The 24,478-nt window shown below is 44.5% G+C and overlaps 1 protein-coding gene across 2 annotated transcripts in view; it reads right to left on the bottom strand.

Moving 5' to 3' along the window:
- Window positions 1-24,478, bottom strand: part of LOC139268253 (apoptosis-inducing factor 3) — a 160,382-nt gene that overhangs the window by 88,091 nt on the left and 47,813 nt on the right. For both annotated transcript variants that reach the window (XM_070886303.1, XM_070886301.1), the window contains exon 2: window positions 11,050-11,323. In XM_070886303.1, coding sequence (XP_070742404.1) covers window positions 11,050-11,080 — 31 coding nt within the window. In that variant the 5' untranslated portion in view covers window positions 11,081-11,323. The remainder of the gene's footprint in view (window positions 1-11,049; window positions 11,324-24,478) is intronic.

Here is a 24,478-nt window from a genome sequence, read left to right as displayed (position 1 = left end):
GGATGACAAAGGGGAGCAAGTTAAGCTTCAGTTGTATAGTGCCTCGGACAGACCCATCTGGAGTACTGCTTTCTTTTAAGGGCACCGCACCTCAGGATGCATATATTGGCAGCGCAGATTCACCAGAATAATGTCAGTGCTTAAATTATGAGGACAGGCTGTGTAAACTTGGCATCTTTACCCATGAGTATAGAAGATTGAGGGGAGAACTGATCAAAATGTTTAACATGTTAACAGGATCAAAGTGAGCCAGATACACAACATGAGCACGAAGGAATGTTAGGTGCTAATTTTCCTCTCCTTGGGGGCACTGAGGCACTTGGGAGCGGCCCTACCACCAGCCTGGCTGAGAGTGACTCAGCTCAGCACGGAGCTGGGACCTGGGACCTTCATGACTTGATGCCGCACCAAACAGTATGCTGAGGATTTTGTTTCCGCGTTTATTAATTTCCACCTCCCCTGCACCATACTGTCAAACCACACACCCTTCAATTGGGTCATCCTGACATCAAGCAGCATCCCCGTGGAAAGCAGTGACAAGCAAGATGCTGCAGCCACCAAAGTCAGGCGATTTAACGTCAGAAAACTCTCCTCTCACCCCCTCATCATCATCATCATCATCAAAGGCGGTCCCTCGTATCAAGGATGACTTGCTTCCACGCCAAAAAGGGATGAGTTCACAGGTGTTTCAATGTTCCAGATCCCGAACCAGTGTTCCAGATCCTGAACTACATCTTGAAGGGTGGAAGATGCCTGTGCATGGATTTTTTTTAACGTGTGGTGGCCATTGCACACCAGCCACCACACGGGCTTGACAGGGCTAGGCCTTAGTCCAGTGGCAAGGATTACCCAAGATGACTGGAGACCTGCTCTGCTGCTTGGTCCTAGCACGCACACATATTGCAATGTGGGCTGGCCCGTGCTGCCCCTGGGCCTTCACCTCTTCTGAGCCCCAAACTCACGCCTCTCCTGGGCCCCAGTCACTTCCATCTACAAACTCTTGCCGCTCCTTCGTCCCTCCTGCTGTGCCTGCCCGCACTGCAATCAGCGACCTGGCTTGCAGCCGTTGCCCTCCTGCAGCAGCATGCGCTGCTCCCTGCTGTGGTATGCCACTGCACGCTGCTCCCTTTAATGGCCTTGGCCTTCTGATGGTCTTGCAGGACGGGACCCCACGTGGACCTGAATTCCACTCTTTCAAACATGTCCCCGATTGAGAAGTAAAGGTAAGAAACATGGTTAAAGGCGATCTCTCCTTTACTAGCATGGGTTTAGACATTAGTTTCTAGTTTGTACCATATCACTGCTTTAGTATTAAGAATGCATTTGGCTCAAAGTAACTGCAGCTAGATCCACATGGCATAAAGGAAAATAATTTTTGATTTCTAAATCCAGCTAATAGCCGTGAGCAAACAGAACAAAATCTCTTTGAGGGAATTTAAAGTTTAAGCCAGAGAGTTAATGGATTTGTCAAATCCTTCCAGAGAATGGAACGGGTTCCTCAGTGGTGGAGTCAGTCACCCGACGTACTCAGACTGCACTATGGAATCCATTATTAAACAGCATGTCTGCCTGGATATTCTGATTAGGGAAGCCATCATGGCTACTGGCACTATTTCCAGTGTTGCCGGGTTGTCCGCTTTGAGTGGGGAGAGGGAAATCACTGGTGTAATGTGACTGAGGAAAGAAAGTGTAACATTCTTGTAAAAACAATTAAAATTGCTCAAATAAAAACTGAAAATGCTGGAAACACTCAGCAGGTCAGGCAGCATCTGTGGCGAGAGATACAGAGTTAACATTTCAGATCGTTGACTTTTCTTCAAAAACCTGCTGAGTATTTCCAGCATTTTCTGTTTTAATTTCAGATTTCCAGCATCCACAGTATTTTGCTTTTGCATAAAATTTTTCTTTTTGGCTATTATTATTAAGTGCTTGGCATCAAATGCACCAGGCACTGCAGACATTTTTATTGTTTTATTAATTTCCCATCATTGTCTTTAACACCACCGGACTTTAGGAACACAAGATTGATGACTTCACTAAACAAAACAACCACAATGTTATTTTTGCTTTCTCAATAAAAAGAAAAAAGTCTTGCATTTGTACAGTGGCTTTCATGTCCTCATGACATCCCAAAGTGCTTTACAGCCAATGAAATACTTTTTGAAGTCCCTGTATAGTTACTGCTGTAATATAGGAAATGCGGCAGACAATTTGCACACAGCAAGGTCCCACAAGTAACAATATAATGAAGTCCAGATAATCTGTTTTTAAAAAAATTCATTCCATCATGTGGGTGTTGCTGGCAAGGCCAGCATTTATTGCCCGTCCCTAATTGCCCTTGAGAAGTGGTGGTGAGCTGCCTTCTTGAACTGCTGCAGTCCGTGTGGTGAAGGAACTCCCATAGTACTGTTAGAGAGGGAGTTCCAGGATTTTGACTGAGCAACGATGAAGGAACGGTGATATATTTCCAAGTCAGGATGATGTGTGACCTGGAGTGGAAGTTACAGGTGGTGATGTTCCCATGCACCTGCTGCCCTTGTCCTTCTAGGTGATAGAGGTCGTGGGATTGGGAGGTATTGCCGAAGAAGCCTTGGCAAGTTGCTGCAGTGCATCTGCAGACACGGTGCTCCGGTGGTGGAGGGGGTGAATGTTTAAGGTGGTGGATGGGGTGCCAATCAAGCGGCCTGCTTTGTCCTGGATGGTGTCGAGCTTCTTGAGTGTTGTTGGAGCTGCACTCATCTGGGCAAGCAGAGAGTACTCCATCACACTCCTGACTTGTGCCTTGTAGATAGTGGAAAGGCTTTGGGGAGACAGGAAGTGAGTCACTTGCCACAGAATACCCAGCCTCTGACCTGCTCTTGTTGCCACAGTATTTGTGTGGCTGGTACAGTTAAGTTTCTGGTCAATGGTGGCCCCAGGATGGTGGGAGATTTGGCGATGGTAATGCCATTGAATATCAAGGGGTGGTGGTTAGACTCTCGCTTGTTGGAGATGGTCATTGCCTGGCACTTGTGTGGCGCGAATGTTACTTGCCACATATCAGCCCAAGCCTGAATATCGTCTAGGTCTTGCTGCATGCGGGCATGGACTACTTCATTTTCTGAGGAGTTGCAAATGGAACTGAACATTGTGCAGTCATCAGCAAATAACCCCACTTCTGACCTTATGATGGAGGAATGGTTTTACTTGGGCTCCTTGATGCCACACTCAGTCAAATGCTGCCTTGATGTCAATGGCAGTCATTCTCACCTCACCTCTGGAATTCAGCTCTTTTGTCCATGTTTGGACCAAGGCTGTAATGAGGTCTGGAGCCGAGTGGTTCTGACCGAACTCAAACTAAGCTTCGGTGAGCAGGTTATTGGTGAGTATGATAGCACTGTCGATGGCACCTTCCATCACTTTGCTGATGGTTGAGAGTAGACTGATGGGGTGATAATCAGCCAGATTGGTTTTGTCCTGCTTTTTGTGAGCAGGACATACCTGGGCATTTTTCCACATTGTCGGGTAGATGCCAGTGTTGTAGCTATACTGGACCAGCTTGGTTAGAGGCGCAATGAGTTCTGGAGCACAAGTCTTCAGCATGACAGCCGGGATGTTGTCGGGGCCCATAGCCTTTGCTGTATCCAGTGTACTCAGTCGCATTTTGATATCATGTGGAGTGAATCGAATTGGCTGATGACTGGCTTTTGTGATAGTGGGGACCTCAGGAGGATGCCGATATGGATCATCCACTTGGTACTTCTGGCTGAAGATGGTTGCAAACGCTTCAGCCTTGTCTTTTGCACTTGCATGCTGGACTCCGCAATCATTGAGGACGGTGATATTCATGGAACATCCTCCCCCGTTCGTTGCTTCATGGTCCACCATCATTCGTGACTGGATGTGGCAGGACTGCAGAGCTTTTATCCGATCCATTAATTGTGGGGTCGCTTAGCTCTGTTTATAGCACGCTGCTTAGCGTGCATGAAGTTCTGTATTGCAGCTTCCCCAGGTACGCCTGGTGCTGCTCCTGGCATGCTCTTCTGCACTCATCATTGAACCAGGGTTAGTCCCCTGGCTTGATGGTAATGGTAGAATGAGGGATATGTCAGGCCATGAGGTTACAGATTGTGGTGGAATACAATTCTGTTGCTGCTGATGGCCCACAGCGCCTCATTGATGTCCCGTTTTGAGCTGCTAGATCTGTTCTTCATCTATCCCATTTAGCACGATGGTAGAAACATAGAAACATAGAAAATAGGTGCAGGAGTAGGCCATTCGGCCCTTCTAGCCTGCACCGCCATTCAATGAGTTCATGGCTGAACATGCAACTTCAGTACCCCATTCCTGTTTTCTCACCATACCCCTTGATTCCCCTAGTAGTAACTCCATCTAACTCCTTTTTGAATATATTTAGTGAATTGGCCTCAACAGCTTTCTGTGGTAGAGAATTCTACAGGTTCACCACTCTCTGGGTGAAGAAATTTCTCCTCATCTCGGTTCTAAATGGCTTCCCCCTTATCCTTAGACTGTGTCCCCTGGTTCTGGACTTGCCCAACATTGGGAACATTTTTCCTGCATCTAACCTGTCTAACCCCGTCAGAATTTTAAACGTTTCTATGAGGTCCCCTCTCATTCTTCTGAACTCCAGTGAATACAAGCCCAGTTGATCCAGTCTTTCTTGATAGGTCAGTCCCGCCATCCCGGGAATCAGTCTGGTGAACCTTCGCTGCACTCCTTCAATAGCAAGAATGTCCTTCCTCAGATTAGGAGACCAAAACTGTACACAATACTCCAGGTGTGGCCTCACCAAGGCCCTGTACAATTGTAGCAACACCTCCCTGCCCCTGTACTCAAATCCCCTCGCTATGAAGGCCAACATGCCATTTGCTTTCTTAACTGCCTGCTGTACCTGCATGCCAACCTTCAATGACTGATGTACCATGACACCCAGGTCTCTTTGCACCTCCCCTTTTCCTAATCTGTCACCATTCAGATAATAGTCTGTCTCTCTGTTTTTACCACCAAAGTGGATAACCTCACACTTATCCACATTATACTTCATCTGCCATGCATTTGCCCACTCACCTAACCTATCCAAGTCGCTCTGCAGACTCATAGCATCCTCCTCACAGCTCACACTGCCACCCAACTTAGTGTCATCTGCAAATTTGGAGATACTACATTTAATCCCCTCATCTAAATCATTAATGTACAGTGTAAACAGCTGGGGCCCCAGCACAGAACCTTGCGGTACCCCACTAGTCACTGCCTGCCATTCTGAAAAGTCCCCATTTACTCCTACTCTTTGCTTCCTGTCTGACAACCAGTAGCGCCACACAACACGATGGGAGTGTGTTTTCAGTCAAAAGATGGGACTTCATCTCCACAATGGCTCTGCAGTGGTCGCTGCTACCAATACTACCATGGACAGATGCATCTACGATAGGTAGATTGGTGAGGACGAGGTCAAGTAGGTTTTTCTCTCCTGTTGGCTCTCTCTCCATCTGCTGCAGGCCCAGTCTGGCAGCTATGTCCTTCAGGAATCGGCCAGCATGGTTAGCAGTAATACTACCGAGCAACTATTGGTGATGGACATTGCAGACCCCCCCATCCTGAGTACATTCTGTGCCTTTGCTATTCTCAGTGCTTCTTCCAAGTGGTGTTTAACATGGAGGAGTACTGATTCATCAGCTAAGGGAGGGCAGTAGGTGGTGATCGGTGTTGAGGACACCCAGGGCAACTTCCTCCTTACTGTATACCACTGTGCCACCACCTCAGTGGGACAGGACATACCCAGGGATGGTGATTGAGTCTGGGACATTAGCTAAAAGATATGATTCTATGAGTATGACAATGTCAGGTTGTTCTGGACCAGCTCTCCTGGTTTTGGTACAAGTCCCCAGATGTTGGTGAGGAGCATTTTGCAGGGTTGACTGGGCTGGGTATGCCATTGTCATGTCCGAAGCTGGTGCCGAAGTCAATGCTGGGTAGTCCATCCGGTTTTATTCTTATTATTGTTTTTCGTAGTGGTTTGGCACAACCAAGAGGCTTGCTAGACCATTTCTGAGGGCAGTTAAGATTCAACCACATTGCTGTGGGTCTGGAGTCACATGTAGGCCAGACCGGGTAAGGGTGGCAGGTTTCCTTCCCTAAAGGAGATTAGTGAACCAGCTGGGTGTTTTCGGCAATCCGGTAATTTCATGGTCACACTAGCTTTTTATTCCAGATTTTATTTTTTTAATTTAACTGACTTTAAATTCCACAGCTGCTAAGCTGGGATTTGAACGCACGTCCTCAGATTATTAGTCCAGGCCTCTGGATTACTAGTCCCGTAATTTAACCAGTGTGCTACAGTACACCGTAATCTGTTTTCAGGATGTTGGTTGAGGGATAAATATTGGCCAGGACACCGGCGATAACTTCCCTGCTCTTCTTCGAAATAGTGCCACGGGATCTTTTACGTCCACCTGAGAGAGCAGACAGGGCCTCGGTTTAACATCGCATCCGAAAGACACCACTCCGACAGTACTGCGCACCCTCAATACTGCACTGGAGTGTCAGCCTGGATTATGAACTCAAGTCTCTAGTGCTATAAGTGCTGTTCTTTGAGCACTCAATTTGTATGTAGCACTGTAACTTCGGGTCAATAATGTGAGGTTGGCTCATTGGCTTCATATTGCAGCTCTCTCAGCGTATGAAGTGAGGGGTGCAATTTATCACGGGTGCTAGCAGCTCTTGAAGGTCTGCTGGTCAGCGTAAAGCGGGATTGGTGCTGATGACTAGTAATGGCCGCAGCAAATCAGTACAAACAAATATACCCTTCCAACTTACATATAGAGCATGGGAGGGGTAGGGGATGGTGGTATCAAAGAGCTCCCCTAAGTTCAGAGCTTGTATCAGTCAGCTCTTATGTCTGATCATTCCCAGACATGCACACAATCACAGAAGCATCTCACGGTATTAGTACCTTGGACTTGGAAATTGCATCTTGTAACCAGAACTCTAACGTTTGTCCCTTTCTTGTCAACGTAGGAAAGGAACTGGAGCCTGCCAGCATTACTGTGGCCCAGGACAGCACCTCAAATACTCTTCACTTCTCTCACCTACATTTGCAAACATCCACAAAGCTGTGCACATTTCAGAGGTCAGCTAGGTGTCTGACATTCTTGGAAACCACCATTATGTTTTCCGAGTCTTCAAATCAAGCAAATGAGAAATCTACACCCACTCCTGTTTCCTGACTATAGATTGCACACTCTTTCCCCATCGGGTCACATCCCAGTTACCACGTCCAAAGAGCTTCTGTGCAACTTGTCAGAACCGGAGTTTAGAAACATAGAAACATAGAAAATAGGTGCAGGAGTAGGCCATTCGGCACTTTGAGCCTGCACCACCATTCAATATGATCGTGGCCTCAACAACTTTCTGTGGTAGAGAATTCCACAGATTCACAATTCTCTGAGTGAAGAAGTTTCTCCTCATCTCAGTCCAAAATGGCTTATCCCTTATCCTTAGACTGTGACCCCTGGTTCTGGACTTCCCCAACATCGGGAACATTCTTCCTGCATCTAATCTGTCCAGTCCCGTCAGAATTTTATATGTTTTTATGAAATCCCCTCTCATTCTTCTAAATTCCAGTAAATATTAGGAACACCCTAGGTTGCCCCAGGAGTACTACTGGAGTTTAAACAGGTAAAATCATGCTCCTTACCAGTACATAGCACTGACAAGCTTCCCACTCTTTGTCTAGAAAGATCCACCCTACCCACTGCGGTATTGGCTTGCAGGTTTACATGGAATGCTGTGGAAGATCCTGATTCCCAGGGAATGGTCTATACCTCCGGGTTCTGTTAATAAGCCAGGCTGGCTGATCAATCATTAACATAATCTTGGAGTATTGCAAACCTGCCTGGTTCGGGTGCCTGCTTACAATTGGGACAGGTGCCCATTATGTTTTCCAATCCATACCTTTGGGCAGTGCAAGACCATAATACCGCACTTGGCAGTAACCCATCATCAAGCCCCGCTGGTGAACCCGTTTTTTTAAGTTGGTGGGTAACGTGGACTGAATCCCTAGGTGGTGCTACCAGTAACTCAACATCATCAGCAGACAAGAGTGGTATGTTTTTCAGAAATACTTGGGATAGGCACACCAACGCCAGTGTGATGCCCTGCATCACATCACTGATGAAGTTATTGAATCAGATAGACAACCATGGCCAAGCTTGCCTCACTCCTCTTTATAGAGATAGGTTCAGCAAGTCTCCTATCCACCTGTTCAGGGGCTGGAGCATGTATCCTCAATAAAATGTTTTCCTCTCCCAGGAGATCACATGGCTCCGGTTGGGGTGGAGTGTAGAATGTTTCAGTGTAAGGGGTGTCGCAGTTGTGTGGGGCGGACGGTTGGGCCGGATGCTCTTTACCTTTCCGCCATTGTTCATAGGTTTATATGCAACCTTCAGGGCTACTGACCGAGGGCCGTGCGGCTCTTTGTCGACCGGCGCGGACACGATGGGCCGAAATGGCCTTCTTCTGCGCTGTAAATTTCTATGTTTCTTCGATGTTAAAATCCAAGATGTAGCATTATACTCCTACAGCTTCCAACTTCTTCACGAGGACTACATGAGTCATTAGATCGAACGACTTATGAAAATCAATGAAAGCAGTATAATTGGAGTTCCCCTGCCTTTTATGATGATCTGCAGTTTCTTATAAAGCCAGACTCTGTCCAACATACGCCTCGCAGGAATAAAATCCTGCCTGTTCCTGTCTGATTGCACCACAGTCCTCTAGAGCATCTTATATTCATGCTATCACAACCCAAAGAACTATCTTAAGAGCCACTGCTAACAGTGAGTTTCCTTGGTTGTTTTCAGACCCACTAGAATCTCCATTCTCCTTCCCTATACCCTTAGCTTAATAGGAAGCTGCTGAATGGATGAGCGATTAGCAGGCACTAGCTTCAATTTGTTGGTGACTTCAGCTGTCGGGGAGTGGGGGGGGGGGGGGAAGGGGGGACAGGGAAATCAGTGGCCAATTGCACTCTGGATCACTGAGGATTCACCAACCCGTCTCCAAGACCATTGACATTAACCCCACTCCCCTATCCCATCAAGAGCAGCCATTAGGGATTTGGTATGAATACTGCATACACTGTGAGCTTGGTGGGGCAGTGCAGAGTCAACCAACCCACTGAACGAGTTCACCAAGGACTTCAATCTGTGAAGCGCATGCCACCATCTTACCCAACCTCACATGGGTCCTTACAATCGCCTGTTGGGTCAGACGACTACTCGATATAATATTCTCTCCGGGTCTGAGGGATAACCTCATGGGTCTGCTGGAGAGCACCAGACCGGTCGGTCATTGCCACAAGACCAGGGGATTTCTTTTGACCATTACTGGTGATGGAATTTAGCCAATGGAAAAACAATTTAGGATTATTTTTGTACAATTATTCAGCCTTGAGCGGATAAATGCAGCCCACTGATGCTGCTTCATTTTCCTAATAACCCAGACCATTTTGTGCAATCCATCTTTGCAGCAGCCCTTGTTGCTTTGAAGAGGCTTCGGAGACTCACTTTAGAGACCCTCTGCTTTTGCCTAACTGCTCCCCTTCCCTTTGCACTTATTTTAATGGATGAGTGACTCTAGCTTCAGTTTATCTATGACTTCAGCTGCTCAGGCCAAATCATCTGCTCCCAAGTCCGCCCTAGTCAAACAGGCCTAGACCCAGACTCTGTACCGGAAGGATTCAGTTAGTGAGCTTGAGGAGGTGGAACCACATGGGTCACAGGGCACAGGTGAGGAAGAGCAAACAGTGCTGGCAGAGGAGCAGGAGAAACCCGCTACCCAGGATGTTTAGGATGCATCATGGTATTGGGTTTGTGCCGTCATGGCATAGACGGGGTTAAAATGGGCCAACTTGTTTTGATACGCAATGGTCCTGAAATTTCGCTGGGGTTTCTCCCGACCTCCTGCTGGAAGACCAGCAGAGCCTCCGGAGGAACAGTGCCAGCTGCAGATGGTTCCAACGCCAACCTTCTGATACATCGCCCCAATCACTTTTCTTTACATGTGACCCAGCATATACAGATGTGCACCTTGTAGCAAAGGGTCACTTAGATCAGCCAGGAGCAGGATACCTAGCTCATAGGTGATGAGATCAATTGCAGCTTCAGATGATATCAGCCAACTGGTGACCTGGGACTTTTTTGGTTTGTATGGCTCAATACCACACTTTTGATGCATTTACCCATTAGGTGCGGGAGAGCAGAGTACTTTGCATTCTATTGATGTTAATCCAACTCCCCTGCATTGCTTGGCTCAGTAATTCCACTGCAATAATATCTATAGCTTAGAAATTACAGTTATTGATATTGTCGCTAAGGCTTTATCTGCTCATAAGACATTCCTCTATCTCCCATTTTAACACAGACAGTAACCTACTTATTTTAAGTGGGTTAGCACAGAGAAATGCGAAACACCACGGTAACCATTCATTCACTAATGTCGGCAATAATCATTTCTAGGCTTGTATCTGCATTGATTTTAATCCAGCTTGCTCGCATTTTCGAGATTAGTAACTCCACCCAGCCGGTTCTCCCAATTATGTCATAGGTGCTTAATGTTTAAACAAAAATACAAATATTCCACAGAAATAAAGGGTAAAAAGCAGATATTCACATCCATCCTAACTTTTACAAAAGGTCTTATTAATGTGAAAAATTACTCTTAATAAACGATTCGAGTAAAATCAATGGCATACTACACCTTTAAATCTACTGGGGGATTGAGAGCTCTCTCCATCAGGGAGAGAAATGTTTTTTTAATAGGATTGCGCAGCCTTAGTGTTGGAAGCTGTTGTGGAAATTTGGTACTCTCAGGGATAAACAAATTTTCAAAGGCTCCCTAAGCTGCAACGAGCATGGATGAAAGAGATTTAAAATTCCTGAGAGCTCCCCCTTACCTAGTATGTTGACCTACTTCAGTCGGAATTATTCAAAACATATTGAAACCTCCTTAATTATAAGGGGCAATTAGTGCGGCATTTGAAAGAGTAGTCACCTGGTTTTGGCTTTGAGAAACATCCTCCCATGACTGGGCAAAGCTAAAAGGTTGATGCGTTGCTACAGAAACCAAGGAACCAAGAATCACGATGTCTTGATGTGGCTGATGAGCAGCTGTTTCAAACCACAAAGTCTCGTCCTCTTCAGAAGGAAGGCAGTTGCACGAAGACCATAATTGTTGAGTTGATGCTTGTTAAAGGTTACACTGCAGAGAAATCCATGATAATGAGGACCAATCCATGCTGGGACAATGAACATCCAATCTTCAAAATCTAAACAATCAAGAACAAAGAGGAAATATTCATACTCTTTATCTGATCTTTTTAATCCTCAATGCACAATAATGAAAATTAAACTAATGTATAAATCCCTCATCCCTCAGTCTAATACCGCCTGTATTCAACTTTCTATATTGGTTTATGGTACATTATTGGATAAATCAATTGTGTTCATAATAGAAACAAAGGGACTTGCATTTATATAGCACCTTTCATGACATCCCAAAGTGCTTTACGACCAATTAAGTACTTTTGAAGTGTAGTCACTTTGTAATGTAGGAAGTGTGGCAGTCAATTTGTGCAAAGCAAGCTCCCACAAACAGCAATGAGATAATGACCATACAATCGGTTTTAGTGATGTTGGTTGAGGAATAAATATTGACCAGGATACTGGGGATAACTATTGCTATTTTCTTCAAAATTGTGCCATTGGGTCTGTTATGCCCACCTAAGAGTGCAGAGATCATCCATAATGACGGCACCTCTGACAGTGCAGCACTCTCTCAGTAATGCACTGGAGTGCCAGCCTGGATTTTTGTGCTCAAGTCCCTGGAGTGGGACTTGAACCCAGAGATGAGAGTGCTACCTACTGAGCCACAGCTGATATAGCACAATGGCCACTTACAATTCAGTTTCTTCCCTTCCACGTTTGGCTCGCAGAGAACTGACTGCTCCACAGTCGGCCTCCGTTCACAGACTGCTCCATTGTGGGACACTGACTGATTGGGAATCAGTACTAATCCTTATCTTTTATTTTGACCTGCAGCAAGAAGCAGTGATGGAAGGCAATTTCCATCCAGTAATTGAAAGGTCCATGCTAAATACAATATTAATTAGAACTAAAAACAGAAAATGCTGTAAATGCTCAGCGGGTCAAGCAGCATCTGTGGAGAGAGAAATAGAGTTAACGTTTCAGGTCGATGACCTTTCATTAGAACTGCAGAAAGGTCATCGACCTGAAACGTTAACTCTGTATCTCTCGCCACAGATGCTGCCTGACCTGCTGAGTATTTCCAGCATTTTCTGTTTTTAGTTCAGATTCCCAGCATCCACAGTATTTTGCGTTTGTATTAAATAGAACTATTGGTTTTATTTTTATTTTGCTTCTTGTAATGAAGAGCCTGGTTTCCCCGGGGCATAATTGATGTCTGGAGATTGTAACTGGCACAATGGTATTTCTGTGGGGAGGTAGGTTGGCACCAGTCTTTTCATTTGTGAGGATGGTAGCATGCTGTCTATGAGTCAGGTTGACGCATATTATGTGCGGTTGGTGCCATGATATATGTAGGTTTGCCACTACGTGTATGGGTTGTGGTGGTTATCCCCATATTATTATATTGATCAGAGTGTTGGAAGATAAAGCAAGGAAGTCTTGTATTTACACAGCAACTTTCACAACCACCAGATGTCCCAACGTGCTTTACAGCCAATGAAGTACATTTTTGAAGTCACTGTTGTAATGTAGGAAACACGGCAGCAATGTGATAATGACCAGATAATCTCTTTTGGTGATGCTGATTGCGGGATAAATATTGGCCAGGACACCGGGGATAACTCCCCTGCTCTTCTTCAAAATAGTGTCATGGGATCTTTTACATCCACCCGAGAGAGAGCTGACGGGGCCCCATTTTAACATCTCATTCGAAAGACAACACCTGCAACAGTGCAGCACTCCCTCAGTACTGCACTGAAGCATCAGCCTAGATTTTGATGCTCAAGTCTCTGGAGTGGGACTTGAACCCACAACATTCCTGCTACCTACTGAGCCACAGCTGACACTCAGGAGAAAAGTTGATAAGAAAAAGATGCGAACAGCAGAGGTGAGTTGGTTGAGCATACTATTGGGAGTATCCAGGATGCAAAGAATCAAAAACGATATAATTAGAACATGGCTTGGGCTAGAAATAACACTGATACAGAAGAGCCAGGAAAAACAACTGCAATGGTTTAGACAGGTTTCAAGAATGGAAACATCTGGAAAACCTTTCCTGGCATTTTAAAAGAGGTGACTATAGAGATAGTGGATGCATTGGTTATCATCTTCCAAAATTCCATAGATTCTAGAATGGGTCCCACGGATTGGAAGGCAGCAAATGTAACCCCACTATTTAAGAAAGGAGGGAGAGAGAAATCAAGGAACTACAGACCAGTTAGCCTGACATTAATAATAGGAAAAATGCTAGAATCTATTACTAAGAAAATAATAATAGGATTGGGCAGAGTCAACACAGATTTATGAAAGAGAAATCATGTTTGACACATCTGTTGGAGTTTTTTTGAAGTTGTAACTAGCAGAATAGATAAGAGGGAACCAATGGATGTGGTTTATTTGGATTTTCAGAAGACATTCGATAAGGTGCCACACAAAAGGTTATTAAACTAAATTAGGGCTCATGGGATTGTGGGCTATATATTAGCATGGATTGCGGATTGGTTAATGGACAGAAAAAAAAGAGTAAGAATAATCGGGTCATTTTCGGGTTGGCAGGCTGTAACTAGAGGGGTACTGCAAGGATCAGTGCTTGGGCCGCAACCATTCACAATCTATATCAATGAGTTGGATGAGGGGACCAAATGTAATATATCCAAGTTTGCCGATGATACAAAGCTAGGTGGGAATGTAATTTGTGAGGAGGATACAAAGGAAGTTCAAGGGGATATAGACAGGCTAAGGGAGTGGCCAAGAACATGGCAAATGGAATATAATGTGGAGAAGTGTGAAGTTATCCACTTTGGTAGGAAAAATAGAAAAACAGAAAAACAGAGTATTTCTTTTATGGCGAGAAATTGGGAAATGCTGATGTTCAGAGGGACCTGGATGTCCTTGTACACAAATCACTGAAAGTTAACATGCAGGTACAGCAAGCAATTAGGAAAGCAAATGGTATGCTGGCCTTTATTACAAGAGTATTTGAGTTTAAGAGTAAAGATGTCTTACTGTAATTATATAAGGCCCTAGTGAGACCACACCTGGAGTATTGTGCACAGTTTTGGTCACCTTGCTAAGGAAGGATATATTTGCCATAGAGGAAGTGCAATGAAGGTTCACCAGACTGATTCCTGGGATGGGGGGATTGTCCTAAGAGGAGAGATTGAGTAGACTAGGCCTATATTCTCTAGAGTTTAGAAGAATGAGAGGTGATCTCATTGAAACATACAAAATTCTTACAGGGCTTGACAGGATAGATTCCGGGAGGATGTTTCCTCTGGCTGGGGAGTCTCGAACCAGGGGTCACCGTCTCAGAATAAGGGGTCGGCCATTTAGGACTGAGATGAGGAGAAATGTCTTCACTCAGAGGGTTGTGAATCTATGAAATTCTCTACCCCTGAGGGTTGTGGAGGCTCAGTTATTGAGTATAATTAAGACAGAGATCAATAAATGTTTGGATATTAAGGGAATCAAGGGTAATGGGGATAGTGCAGGAAGGTAGTTGAGGTAGAAGATCAGCCATGATCTTATTGAATGGCAGAGCAGGCTTGAGGGGCCGAATGGCCCACTCCTGCTCCTATTTCTTATGTTTTTATCTTATGGTCCTGCACACAGAATTACATGGGACAAGAAGCCAAGGAAGACCAAAGAAGCGCTGGATAGCCAATGTTAAGGGGGAGTTGTCACAGAAAGAGATACAGATGACTGAAGCGGCCAAGCTAGTTGAATGCCGACAACAGTGGAGTGAATGAATTCAGCCCCATCATCGTTGCAGATGGGAATTTAGTTGTAGTAGTAGTAAGGGCTCTGGTGGCATCGTGGTATGTTTGTGGTGTTCGAGCTATTGGTAAGATGGTGTGTTAGTTGGCTAACATTGTGACAAGCACTGCTATGTGTGAAAGTAATTGCACTGTGTGCTAGCACCATGGTGTGTGTGGCATTTACATTGTGACATGTGAGGTAGGTACTGTTGTGTGAGGGGCTGGAGATTGGTGCATGTTGTGCCTGGTGTTGGTACCATGGTGTCTCAGGTTATACTATGGTGCATGTGAGGGGTTGCCAACATGGAGTGTGAGGTTGGCACCATGAGCATGTGGATCTCCAGCATGTTGTATGGAGCTTGGAACCAGGCTTTGTATGCCGACAGTGGCATGCATCATGGTGTATATGAGTTTGGTAAAATGGTATAGGTGGGATGATTGGCGCCATAAAGTGAAACCATGGTTTTATATAGTGCTGGTACTATGGAAAGTGTGAGATTTCCATCATGGTGTGTGTTAAGTCTGATGTGTGGCCTGGTGGCTATGATGTGTTTGGGGGTCTTGCCACCACAGTGTCATTAAAAGTGGAGTTGGCACCCCCATGTGTGTAGATACAGGCGAGGGGAGGAGCCATTAGTGTAGGTTAGACACTGGGCCTTAACTTTTGGGAACAGTGTTCAGGTCTAGTCTTGTCTGTCTGCTGGTTGCAAGGCTCCCACATAGGGTTGCCAACCCTCCGGGATTGGCCTGAAGACTCCAGGAATTGAACATAAGAATATATAGAAATAATGGCAGGAGTAGGCCATTTGGCCCCTTGAGCCAGCTCCGCCATTCAGTAAGATCATGATTGATCTGATCTTGGCCTCAACTCCACTTTCCTGCCTGCTCCCCATAACCCCTGTAGTTCTAAAATCTGTCTATCTCCACCTTTCAAATATTCAATGACCCAGCCTCCACGTTTCTCTGGGGTAGAAAATTCCAAAGATTCACGACTCTCAGAGAAGAAATTCCTCCTCATTTCCATTTTAAATGGGCGACCCCTTATTCTGAAATGAATCCCCATAGTTCTAGATTCCCCCACGAGGAGAAACATCATCTCTGCATCTACCCTGTCAAGCCCCCTCAGAATCTTATATGTTTCAATAAGATCACACCTCATTCTTCTAAACTCCAATAAGTATAGGCCCAACCTGCTCAAACTTTCTTCATAAGACAACTCCTTCATCTCAAAAATCAACCTAGTGTACCTTCGCTGAACTGCCTCCAATGTAATTATATCACTCCTTAAATAAAGAGACCAAAATTAAACACAATACTCCAGCTGTGGTCTCACCAACTCCCTGTACAGTTGTAGCAAGACTTCTCTACTTTTATACTCCATCCCCCTTGCAATAAAGGCCAACATTCCATTTGCCTTCCTAATTACTTGCTGTACCTGCATGCTAACTTTTTGTGTTTCATGTACGAGGACTCCCAGATCCCTCTGTACTGCAGCATTCTGTAGTCTCTCTCCATTTAAATAATAATTTATTTTTTTATTCTTCCTACCAAAATGAATAACCTCACATTTTCCCACATTATACATCATCAGCCAATGTTTTTCCCTCTCACTTAACCTATTTATATACCTTTGCAAATTCTTTGTGTCCTCCTCACAACTTGCTTTCCCACCTATCTTTGTATCATCAGCAAATTTGGTTACATTACACACAGTCCCTTCATTCAAGTCATTAATATAAACTGTAAATAGTTGAGGCCCCAGCACTGATCCCTGTGGCACCCCACTAGTCATTGTTTGCCAACCTGAAAATGACCCATTTATCCTGACTCTGTTTTCTGTTAATTAGCCAATCCTCTATCTATGCTAATAAATTCCCCGCAACCCCGTGAGCTCTTAACTTGTGCAGTAACCTTTTATGTGGCACCTTATCGAATGCCTTCTGGAAATCCAAATACACCACAACTACTGGTTCCCCTTTATCCACCCTGCTTGTTACATCCTCAAAGAACTCCAGCCAATTTGTCAAACATGATTTCCCTTTCATAAAACCATGTTGACCCTGCTTGACTGTATTATGATTTTCTAAATGCCCTGCTACTAATTCCTTAATAATGGACTCCAGCATTTTCCCAACCACAGATGTTAGGCTAACTGGTCTATAGTTTCCTGCTTTCTGCCTCCCTCTTTTCTTGAATAGGGGCGTTACATTTGCGGTTTTCCAATCCACTGGGACCTCTCCCGAATCCAGGGAATTTTGGTAGATTACAAGCAATGCATCCACTATCTCTGCAGCTACTTATTTTAAGACCCCAGGATGCAGGCCATCAGGTCCAGGGGACTTGTCAACCTTGAGTCGCATTAGTTTGCCTAGTACTTTTTCTGTAGCAATAGTGATTGTTTTAAGTTCCTCCCTCCCTATAGCTCCTTGATTATCTGAAGATGAAGCTCCTGGATATTGCTGCGAGTAACTCATGAGACAAATTATAGCGGCAATAAAAAAAATTGTGTTTGTTTCATTTTCTTTGAACATTTGTATTTATTATAAAAATGGTGTCGATGGGAAAAAATTCTGTTTGACTGACAGTCAGGAATCATCCAATTGGGTAATGAAGGGTTTTCTTTAGTTTCCAATTGGCGTGGGAAGGTGGGGAGTCAATTGATAGACCTGTTGGACAACTAATGGTGGGAATGTGGGGGCGGGGCAGTTGGAGGCAGGTCATCATGTGACGGAACCTCCAGGAATACTTCCAACCAGAGTTGGCAACCCTCCTCCCAAATGAATTGAGTTTGGATATTCTCAACCCAGTTCCATGTGCACATAGGTTAACTGAACATTTATCCAGGCTACAGGATTGCTGCTATGGGAAATGTTCCATTGTTGAAGGAAAGCAACGTGGTTGCATCTAACTCTTTCTTCTACTTCATGTGCAAAGTATATAAGAAGATAAGAAATAGGAGCAGGAGTAGGGTATTTGGCCCCTGGAGCCTGCTCCACCATTCAATAAGATCATGGCTGATCTGATCCTGACCTCAGCTCCACTTCCCTGCCCACTCCTCCTAACCCCGACTCCCCTTGCACTAATGAAAGATGTCCACCCAAAACTGGGGCCTGTCCTTCCGCCTTCAGACGCTGACAGATCCACTGTATATTCCCAGCATTTTGTGTTATTATTTCTAATAGTGTTTTTCTATTTTTAAAAAGCATTACAATGTGTAAATGAGATACCAGGGCACAACCTGTCATCTTCACACATGCAGACAAGCACGCGTCCATATCCTGCCAGATCTCGGAACAATGTGACATTAAAAGCTCTGAAATTCAAACTGAAGGAGTGCAAACACGGCAATTTTCGGAGAGAGACAAAGTTCACATCGCAATAAACTTCAGGGTGACGGAACTGAGTGATCAAATGGAAAATGAGTACAATGATTTTCTTGTTGAGTAAATTGATCTACTTAATGTTGTTTTACATCTCTGCAGTTTTTAGGAGGTAGGTCGGACTGATAAGCATAATCTCAGTCTAATTGCAGGTTGTTATCTCCCGCAGATGTGTCCGTTTACTACAGAAGTGCTTGAAGAGAGTGCTCTAAATTTCTCTCGTCAACAGTGCCGTGACTGGAGACATTTTATAGGTTGCTCCCACTGCTATATAATCCCTCCAGTGTCCTCCAAACACAGGCGCGGTTGAGTGGCCAGAATTTGAGCCGCCTCGATTGGCTCGCCTTAGGGAGGGTGGGAAATCGTCCGGCTTCTTGTCCTACAGTATTCCTGCAGCCTCTCTGTCGATAAAGCCACATCAGTGTGGTCTCCACAATGCAGGTGGACATGCCCAAGCCCAGAGAATGTGGCCATAGATTGGCAAATGCCCTTTGGAAGTATTTGAGTACGAGAAGCCAAATGATTGCTTGTTACACTTTATTTATGTTCTTCTGAGTCAAAAAGAGGATTTCAGGACCAGGGTCACTGCAACTCATCCTCAAGCAACAAATCTGTAAACAGTTAAGTCAAAATGGAAGTTACTCCCTCCTGTGTGTTAACATTCTTTCGCTGGGTGAAGGAACTGACTCCTGCCTTAAAAATCACACCTTTAACCAGGTAACATGATGGCGGAGCAGCGTGAAATCACTCCCCCACCCACCGGTCACTAACCGTCGCCACCATCCTCACTCATCACATGTGATCTCACCACATCATTCAGCATCCACAGTGCTCTCACCACCCAGCTATTGTCTCGGTCACCGTTACACATGCCACCAACAAAACCGAAACATTACCACCATGAGAATTAACATACCTGTACAAACGCCACCTGTGATCTTGGAAAATGTAACAGCATAGGCTGCAAATAATAATATACCCAAGAGTTGAGGTGAGGTTGTCCAAAGTTTGTTGTTGTGGTCTGTCTCAGCCCGGCGCTGTGTGACACGCACACACTACCCCATCACTGCGCTCAACACTCTCCTTGCTAGGTGAAAGTCCTCTTGAGTATGGGCATGGTGAGCTGCACAACTCACCGTGAAATGGGCAAGTGCATTGCTATCAGCCTGACGGCAGCATGGACACACACCATGCCTAATTATCATGGGCCCCACCAGCCCACATTTCAACAACTAGTTCCCTCTGCAGCCCAATCAAGTCAGCCATCAAGCAAAGACATCAGGTTACATAAGAGTATCTATAGGTATATAAAAAGGAAAAGAGTGGCTAGAGTAAATGTTGGTCCCTTACAGGATGAGACCGGGGAATTAGTAATGGGGAACATGAAGATGGCAGAGACTCTGAACAAATATTTTGCATCAGTCTTTACGGTAGAGGACACTAATAATATTCCAACAGTGGATAGTCAAGGGGCTATGGGGGGGGGGAGAAACTTAACACAATCACAATCACGAAGGAGGTGGTACTCAGTAAGATAATGGGACTACAGGCGGATAAATCCCCTGGACCTGATGGCTTGCATCCTAGGGTCTTAAGAGAAGTAGCAGCAGGGATAGTGGATGCATTGGATGCAGAAAAAAATTAAAGAGCAAGTTATTATTTCAATGGAGAAAGATTGCAAAGTGCTGCAGTACAGCAGGATCTGGGGGTACTTGTGCATGAAATACAAAAGGTTAGTATGCAGGTACAGCAGTTGATCAGGAAGGCCAATGGAATCTTGGCCTTTATTGCAAAGGGGATGGAGTATAAAAGCAGGGAAGTCTTACTACAGCTGTACAGGGTATTGGTGAGGTTACACCTGGAATACTGCGTACAGTTTTGGTTTCCATAGTTACGAAACAATATTCTTACTTTGGAGGCAGTTCAGAGAAGGTTCATAAGGTTGATTCCAGAGATGAGGGGGTTGATTTATGAGGAAAGGTTGAGTAGGTTGGGCCTCTACTCATTGGAATTCAGAAGAATGAGAGGTGATCATATTGAAACGTATAAGATTATGAGGGGGCTTGACAAGGTGGATGCAGAGAGGATGTTTCCACTGATAGGGGAGACTAGAACTGGAGGGCATAATCTTAGAATAAGGGGCTGCCCATTTAAAACTGAGATGAGGAGAAATTTCATCTCTCAGAGGGTTGTGTTCCTGTGGAATTTGCCACCTCAGAGAGCTGTGGAAACTGGGACATTGAATAAATTTAAGACAGAAATAGACAGTTTCTTAAACGATAAGGGAATAAGGGGTTATGGGGAGTGGGCGGGGAATTGTTCCTGAGTCCATGATCGGATCAGCCATGATCGTATTAAATGGCGGAGCAGGCTCGAGGGGCCGTATGGCCTACTCCTGCTCCTATTTCTTATGTTCTTATGTTCTTATATTTGCATAGCCAGCCGCCAGGTAATGCCTCGCACAAGCTGCAGTCTGAAACCTCAGAATTTTCTCAAATAAAAGCAAAATACTGCGGATGCTGGCAATCTGAAATAGGATCAGAAAATGCTGCACATACACAGCAGGTCAGGCAGCATCTGTGGAGAGAGGAACAGAGTTAACGTTTCAAGTCGATGGCCTACCGTCATCAACCTGAAACGTTAACTCTGTTTCTCTCTCCACACATGCTGCCTGACCTGCTGTGTATTTCCATCATTTTCAGTTTCTATCTCAGAATTTTCTCATTGGTTGGATGAAAAAGAAAAGAACTTGCATTTATATAACACCTTTCATGACCTCAATCCATCCCAAAGCATCAGCTGTGGCTCAGTGGGTAGCACACTTGCCTCTGGGGCAGCAGGTTGTGGGTTCATGTCCCATTCCAGAGACTTGAGCACAAAAATCTAGGCTGACACTCCAGTGCAATGCTGAGGGACGCTACACTGTTGAAGGTGCCATCTTTCGGATGAGACGATAAGCTCTCTCAGGGGGATGTAAACGATCCCATGCACTATTTCAAAGAAAAGCAGGGGAGTTATCCCTGTATCCTGGCCAATATTTATCCCTCAATCAACATAACAAAAAAAACAGATTATCTGGTCATTATCATATTACTGTGAGTAGGAGTTTGCTGTGCACAAGTTGGCTGTCACATTTCCCACATTACAACAGCGACTAGAAAGGCATTATATAAATGTAAACCTTTCTTTTACAGCCAATAAATTACTTTTGAATTGTAGTCACTGTTGTAATGTAGGAAATTTCAAAATATTGCTATTGGTAGGCAGTCAAACCATTGGATCATATTTCAGTGTGCTCCAGTGACCTGTATAGGACAGTTTAGAATGTGCTACCCACCCTAAAGATCTAGGCATCTTCACCCAAAACATCAAACCGTTCTTTCTCTTTTAGATACTAACAGTTCTGATGTGCAATTCCAGCCCTTTCTGTTCTTATTTCTGATTTATAACAATTGTATTTGTCATTTTTTAATCTTTAAAATCACTACAGCCTGTTATTTAGCACTAACTGCTTCATCCAGGTCTTCCCGTGAGGGACTTTGTCCCAATGATGAAGCTGATTCCCACCGAGGATGCTGAATGACAGATCAAAAGGTTGTAAATCTATGCAATTCTCTGCCCTAGAGAGCTGTGGAGGCTGGGTCATTGAATATATTTCAGGCGGAGATAGACAGATTTTTGAGCGATAAGGGTGTAAAGGGTTATGGAGAGCAGGCAGGGAAGTGCAGCTGAGTCCATGATCAGATCAGCCATGACCTTATTGAATGGTGGAGTAGGCTCGAGGGGCCAAATGGCCTACTCCTGCTCCTTTTTCTTATGCTCTTATAAGTGGGAGCCCTTCCTCCCTGAAACCATATGCTCCTTTTGCCACCAATCCACCTCATTACATAGACTTGGACCTCACACATGGGCCAAAGGAAGCCATTCCATTGCATGCCAAAGAGCTCTGAACCATGAAGCAGATCTGTGTGGACATATATGCCAAAACATGATCGGCTTTGGCACTTTCAGTCTCTGAAGAGAGATGAGAAAGACCATAGTATCATTTCAGTGTGGTTTTGAAGAAATGTGTCCAAGCTAACGTTGTCATCCAGTTGATCTCCCACGCATTGATATGAATCAACAATTGGGACAGCCACCCACATATCGCACAATTAATACCTTTGAGTTACCCTCTTGAACAGGGTACCTACCATCATTGTTCAAAAGCAATTAAATGAGTCCAATGGATGTCCAGAACAGACTGCCAACAACACAACTTCGCCTGCAATTGTTCGCCTTGCTCCTGAGAGGTTGCACATTCCGCCTTAAATATATAGGCCCTGATATTCCACGAGGGATTCTTCACATCTCCTGGAAACAGCCATTGATGTCATTTCTCTTGACATTCCATTGATCTCCAACCCAAGTTATGGCACGAAATCGATGGGACATCTGCGGAATTTCTATCGAGTAGCACTGAGGAACGGTGAGATCAAATGCCAGTGCAGATTGCATTTTAAACTCAAAGTACAACACTATGTTGCCATAAAGATACTGTAATGTTACATAACAACTTGCACAAGCACGTTGAGTTAATAACTTTTGAAATACCAACAAAGCAAAAACTTGCACTTATACAGCACCTTTAACATAGCAAAATGCTTCAAATTCGGAGGTTGAATTCATGCAGGAGTAAGAGAGAGGTATGGGGAAGTGATCCAAGGTACTGTCGAAATGAGGAGTTTTTAGGAAACTTTAAGTGGGGAAAGATGGAACACAATTCTGGTCTGTAGGACTGGTATAAGAAACATCGAAACATAGAAAATAGCTGCAGGAGTAGGCCATTCGGTTCTTCTAGCTGCACCACCATTCAATATGATCATGGCTGATCATGCAACTTCAGTACCCCATTCCTGCTTTCTCTCCATTCCTCTTGATCCCTTTAGCCATAAGGGTCACATCTAACTCCCTTTTGAATATATCTAACGAACTGGCCTCAACAACTTTCTGTAGTAGAGAATTCCGCAGGTTCACAATTCTCTGAGTGAAGAAGTTTCTCCTCATCTCGGTCCTAAATGCCTTACCCCTTATTCAGCGTAACAAACATTATTTACTTCTGCTCCACTTAATAAATCAACAAAAGTTGTAGGTCCCTTGCCCAGTTAAATACCGTTGAGTTAGTAACAACTTCTCCTGGGAAAACTATTGATTTTCTTTTATGTATAAATGGTGAACAGGCAGTGGAGCAAATTCAGCCAGTGGATGGTGACACAGTGAAAGATTTCAGTCTAAAATCTAGCTTGGGGTTGGATTGTTTAATTCTGTTATGGTGCTTATGGAGTTAAAGGCCAGTTTCAATCACGTGGCCCTGAAATTCCGCAGGAATTCTCCCAGTCTCCCGTCGTAATCTCAGCGGAACCGCCAGAGAAAATGTCGGTTCACGCGGTTTCTCCGGGTGAGAGGTCAGGGTCCTGCCAATCTCCTGCTGAAGTTAGGGCAGAAGATTGAGAGAACTTCCTGCAGAATATCATGGCCCATCTCCCAGCTGAAGTCAATACAATGTTGTGACTGTTATTCGTCAACAGTGTGAATGAGGGCAGAGCCAAGTAACTCATTTCTGATACAAATGTGCTGCTTGATTTGCTCAGATATGTGTCTCCTTGGCAACTTTTTAAAAAGTTTTAAATGAAAGTTATGTAAATAAATGTTTGGCACCATTGAGTTTAGAGGGAGATTATCTGCCTGGAATCTCTGAAGACAATCAGATAAGCCAGACAACTTCCATTGTTGGTGAGGGAAAATAAATAAAAACACAATCATGCTACAAAACTAGGCAGTGCCAACACACTCCTGCAAGCATCTGCAATCAAAATATACAATGGCTTCATATTAAGGTGAATGTGCATTTAAATTCTTTTTATATTTATTCTTGGGCTGTGGATGACATATATTATCCATTCCGAGTCACTCCCAGAGGATTAAGATTCAACCACGTAGTGTGGGACTGGAGGCATTTGTCAGACAGATAATGCTGGAGTGACAGGTTCCCTTCCCTGAAGGACATTCGTGAACCAGTTGGGTTTTTGCCAAAAACAAC

This window comes from Pristiophorus japonicus, chromosome 8 (assembly GCF_044704955.1).
Source record: "Pristiophorus japonicus isolate sPriJap1 chromosome 8, sPriJap1.hap1, whole genome shotgun sequence".
Taxonomy (NCBI): Eukaryota; Metazoa; Chordata; class Chondrichthyes; family Pristiophoridae; genus Pristiophorus; species Pristiophorus japonicus.
The sequence above is the reverse complement of the archived record's forward strand: the minus strand, read 5'-3'. Positions and strand labels throughout refer to the sequence as shown.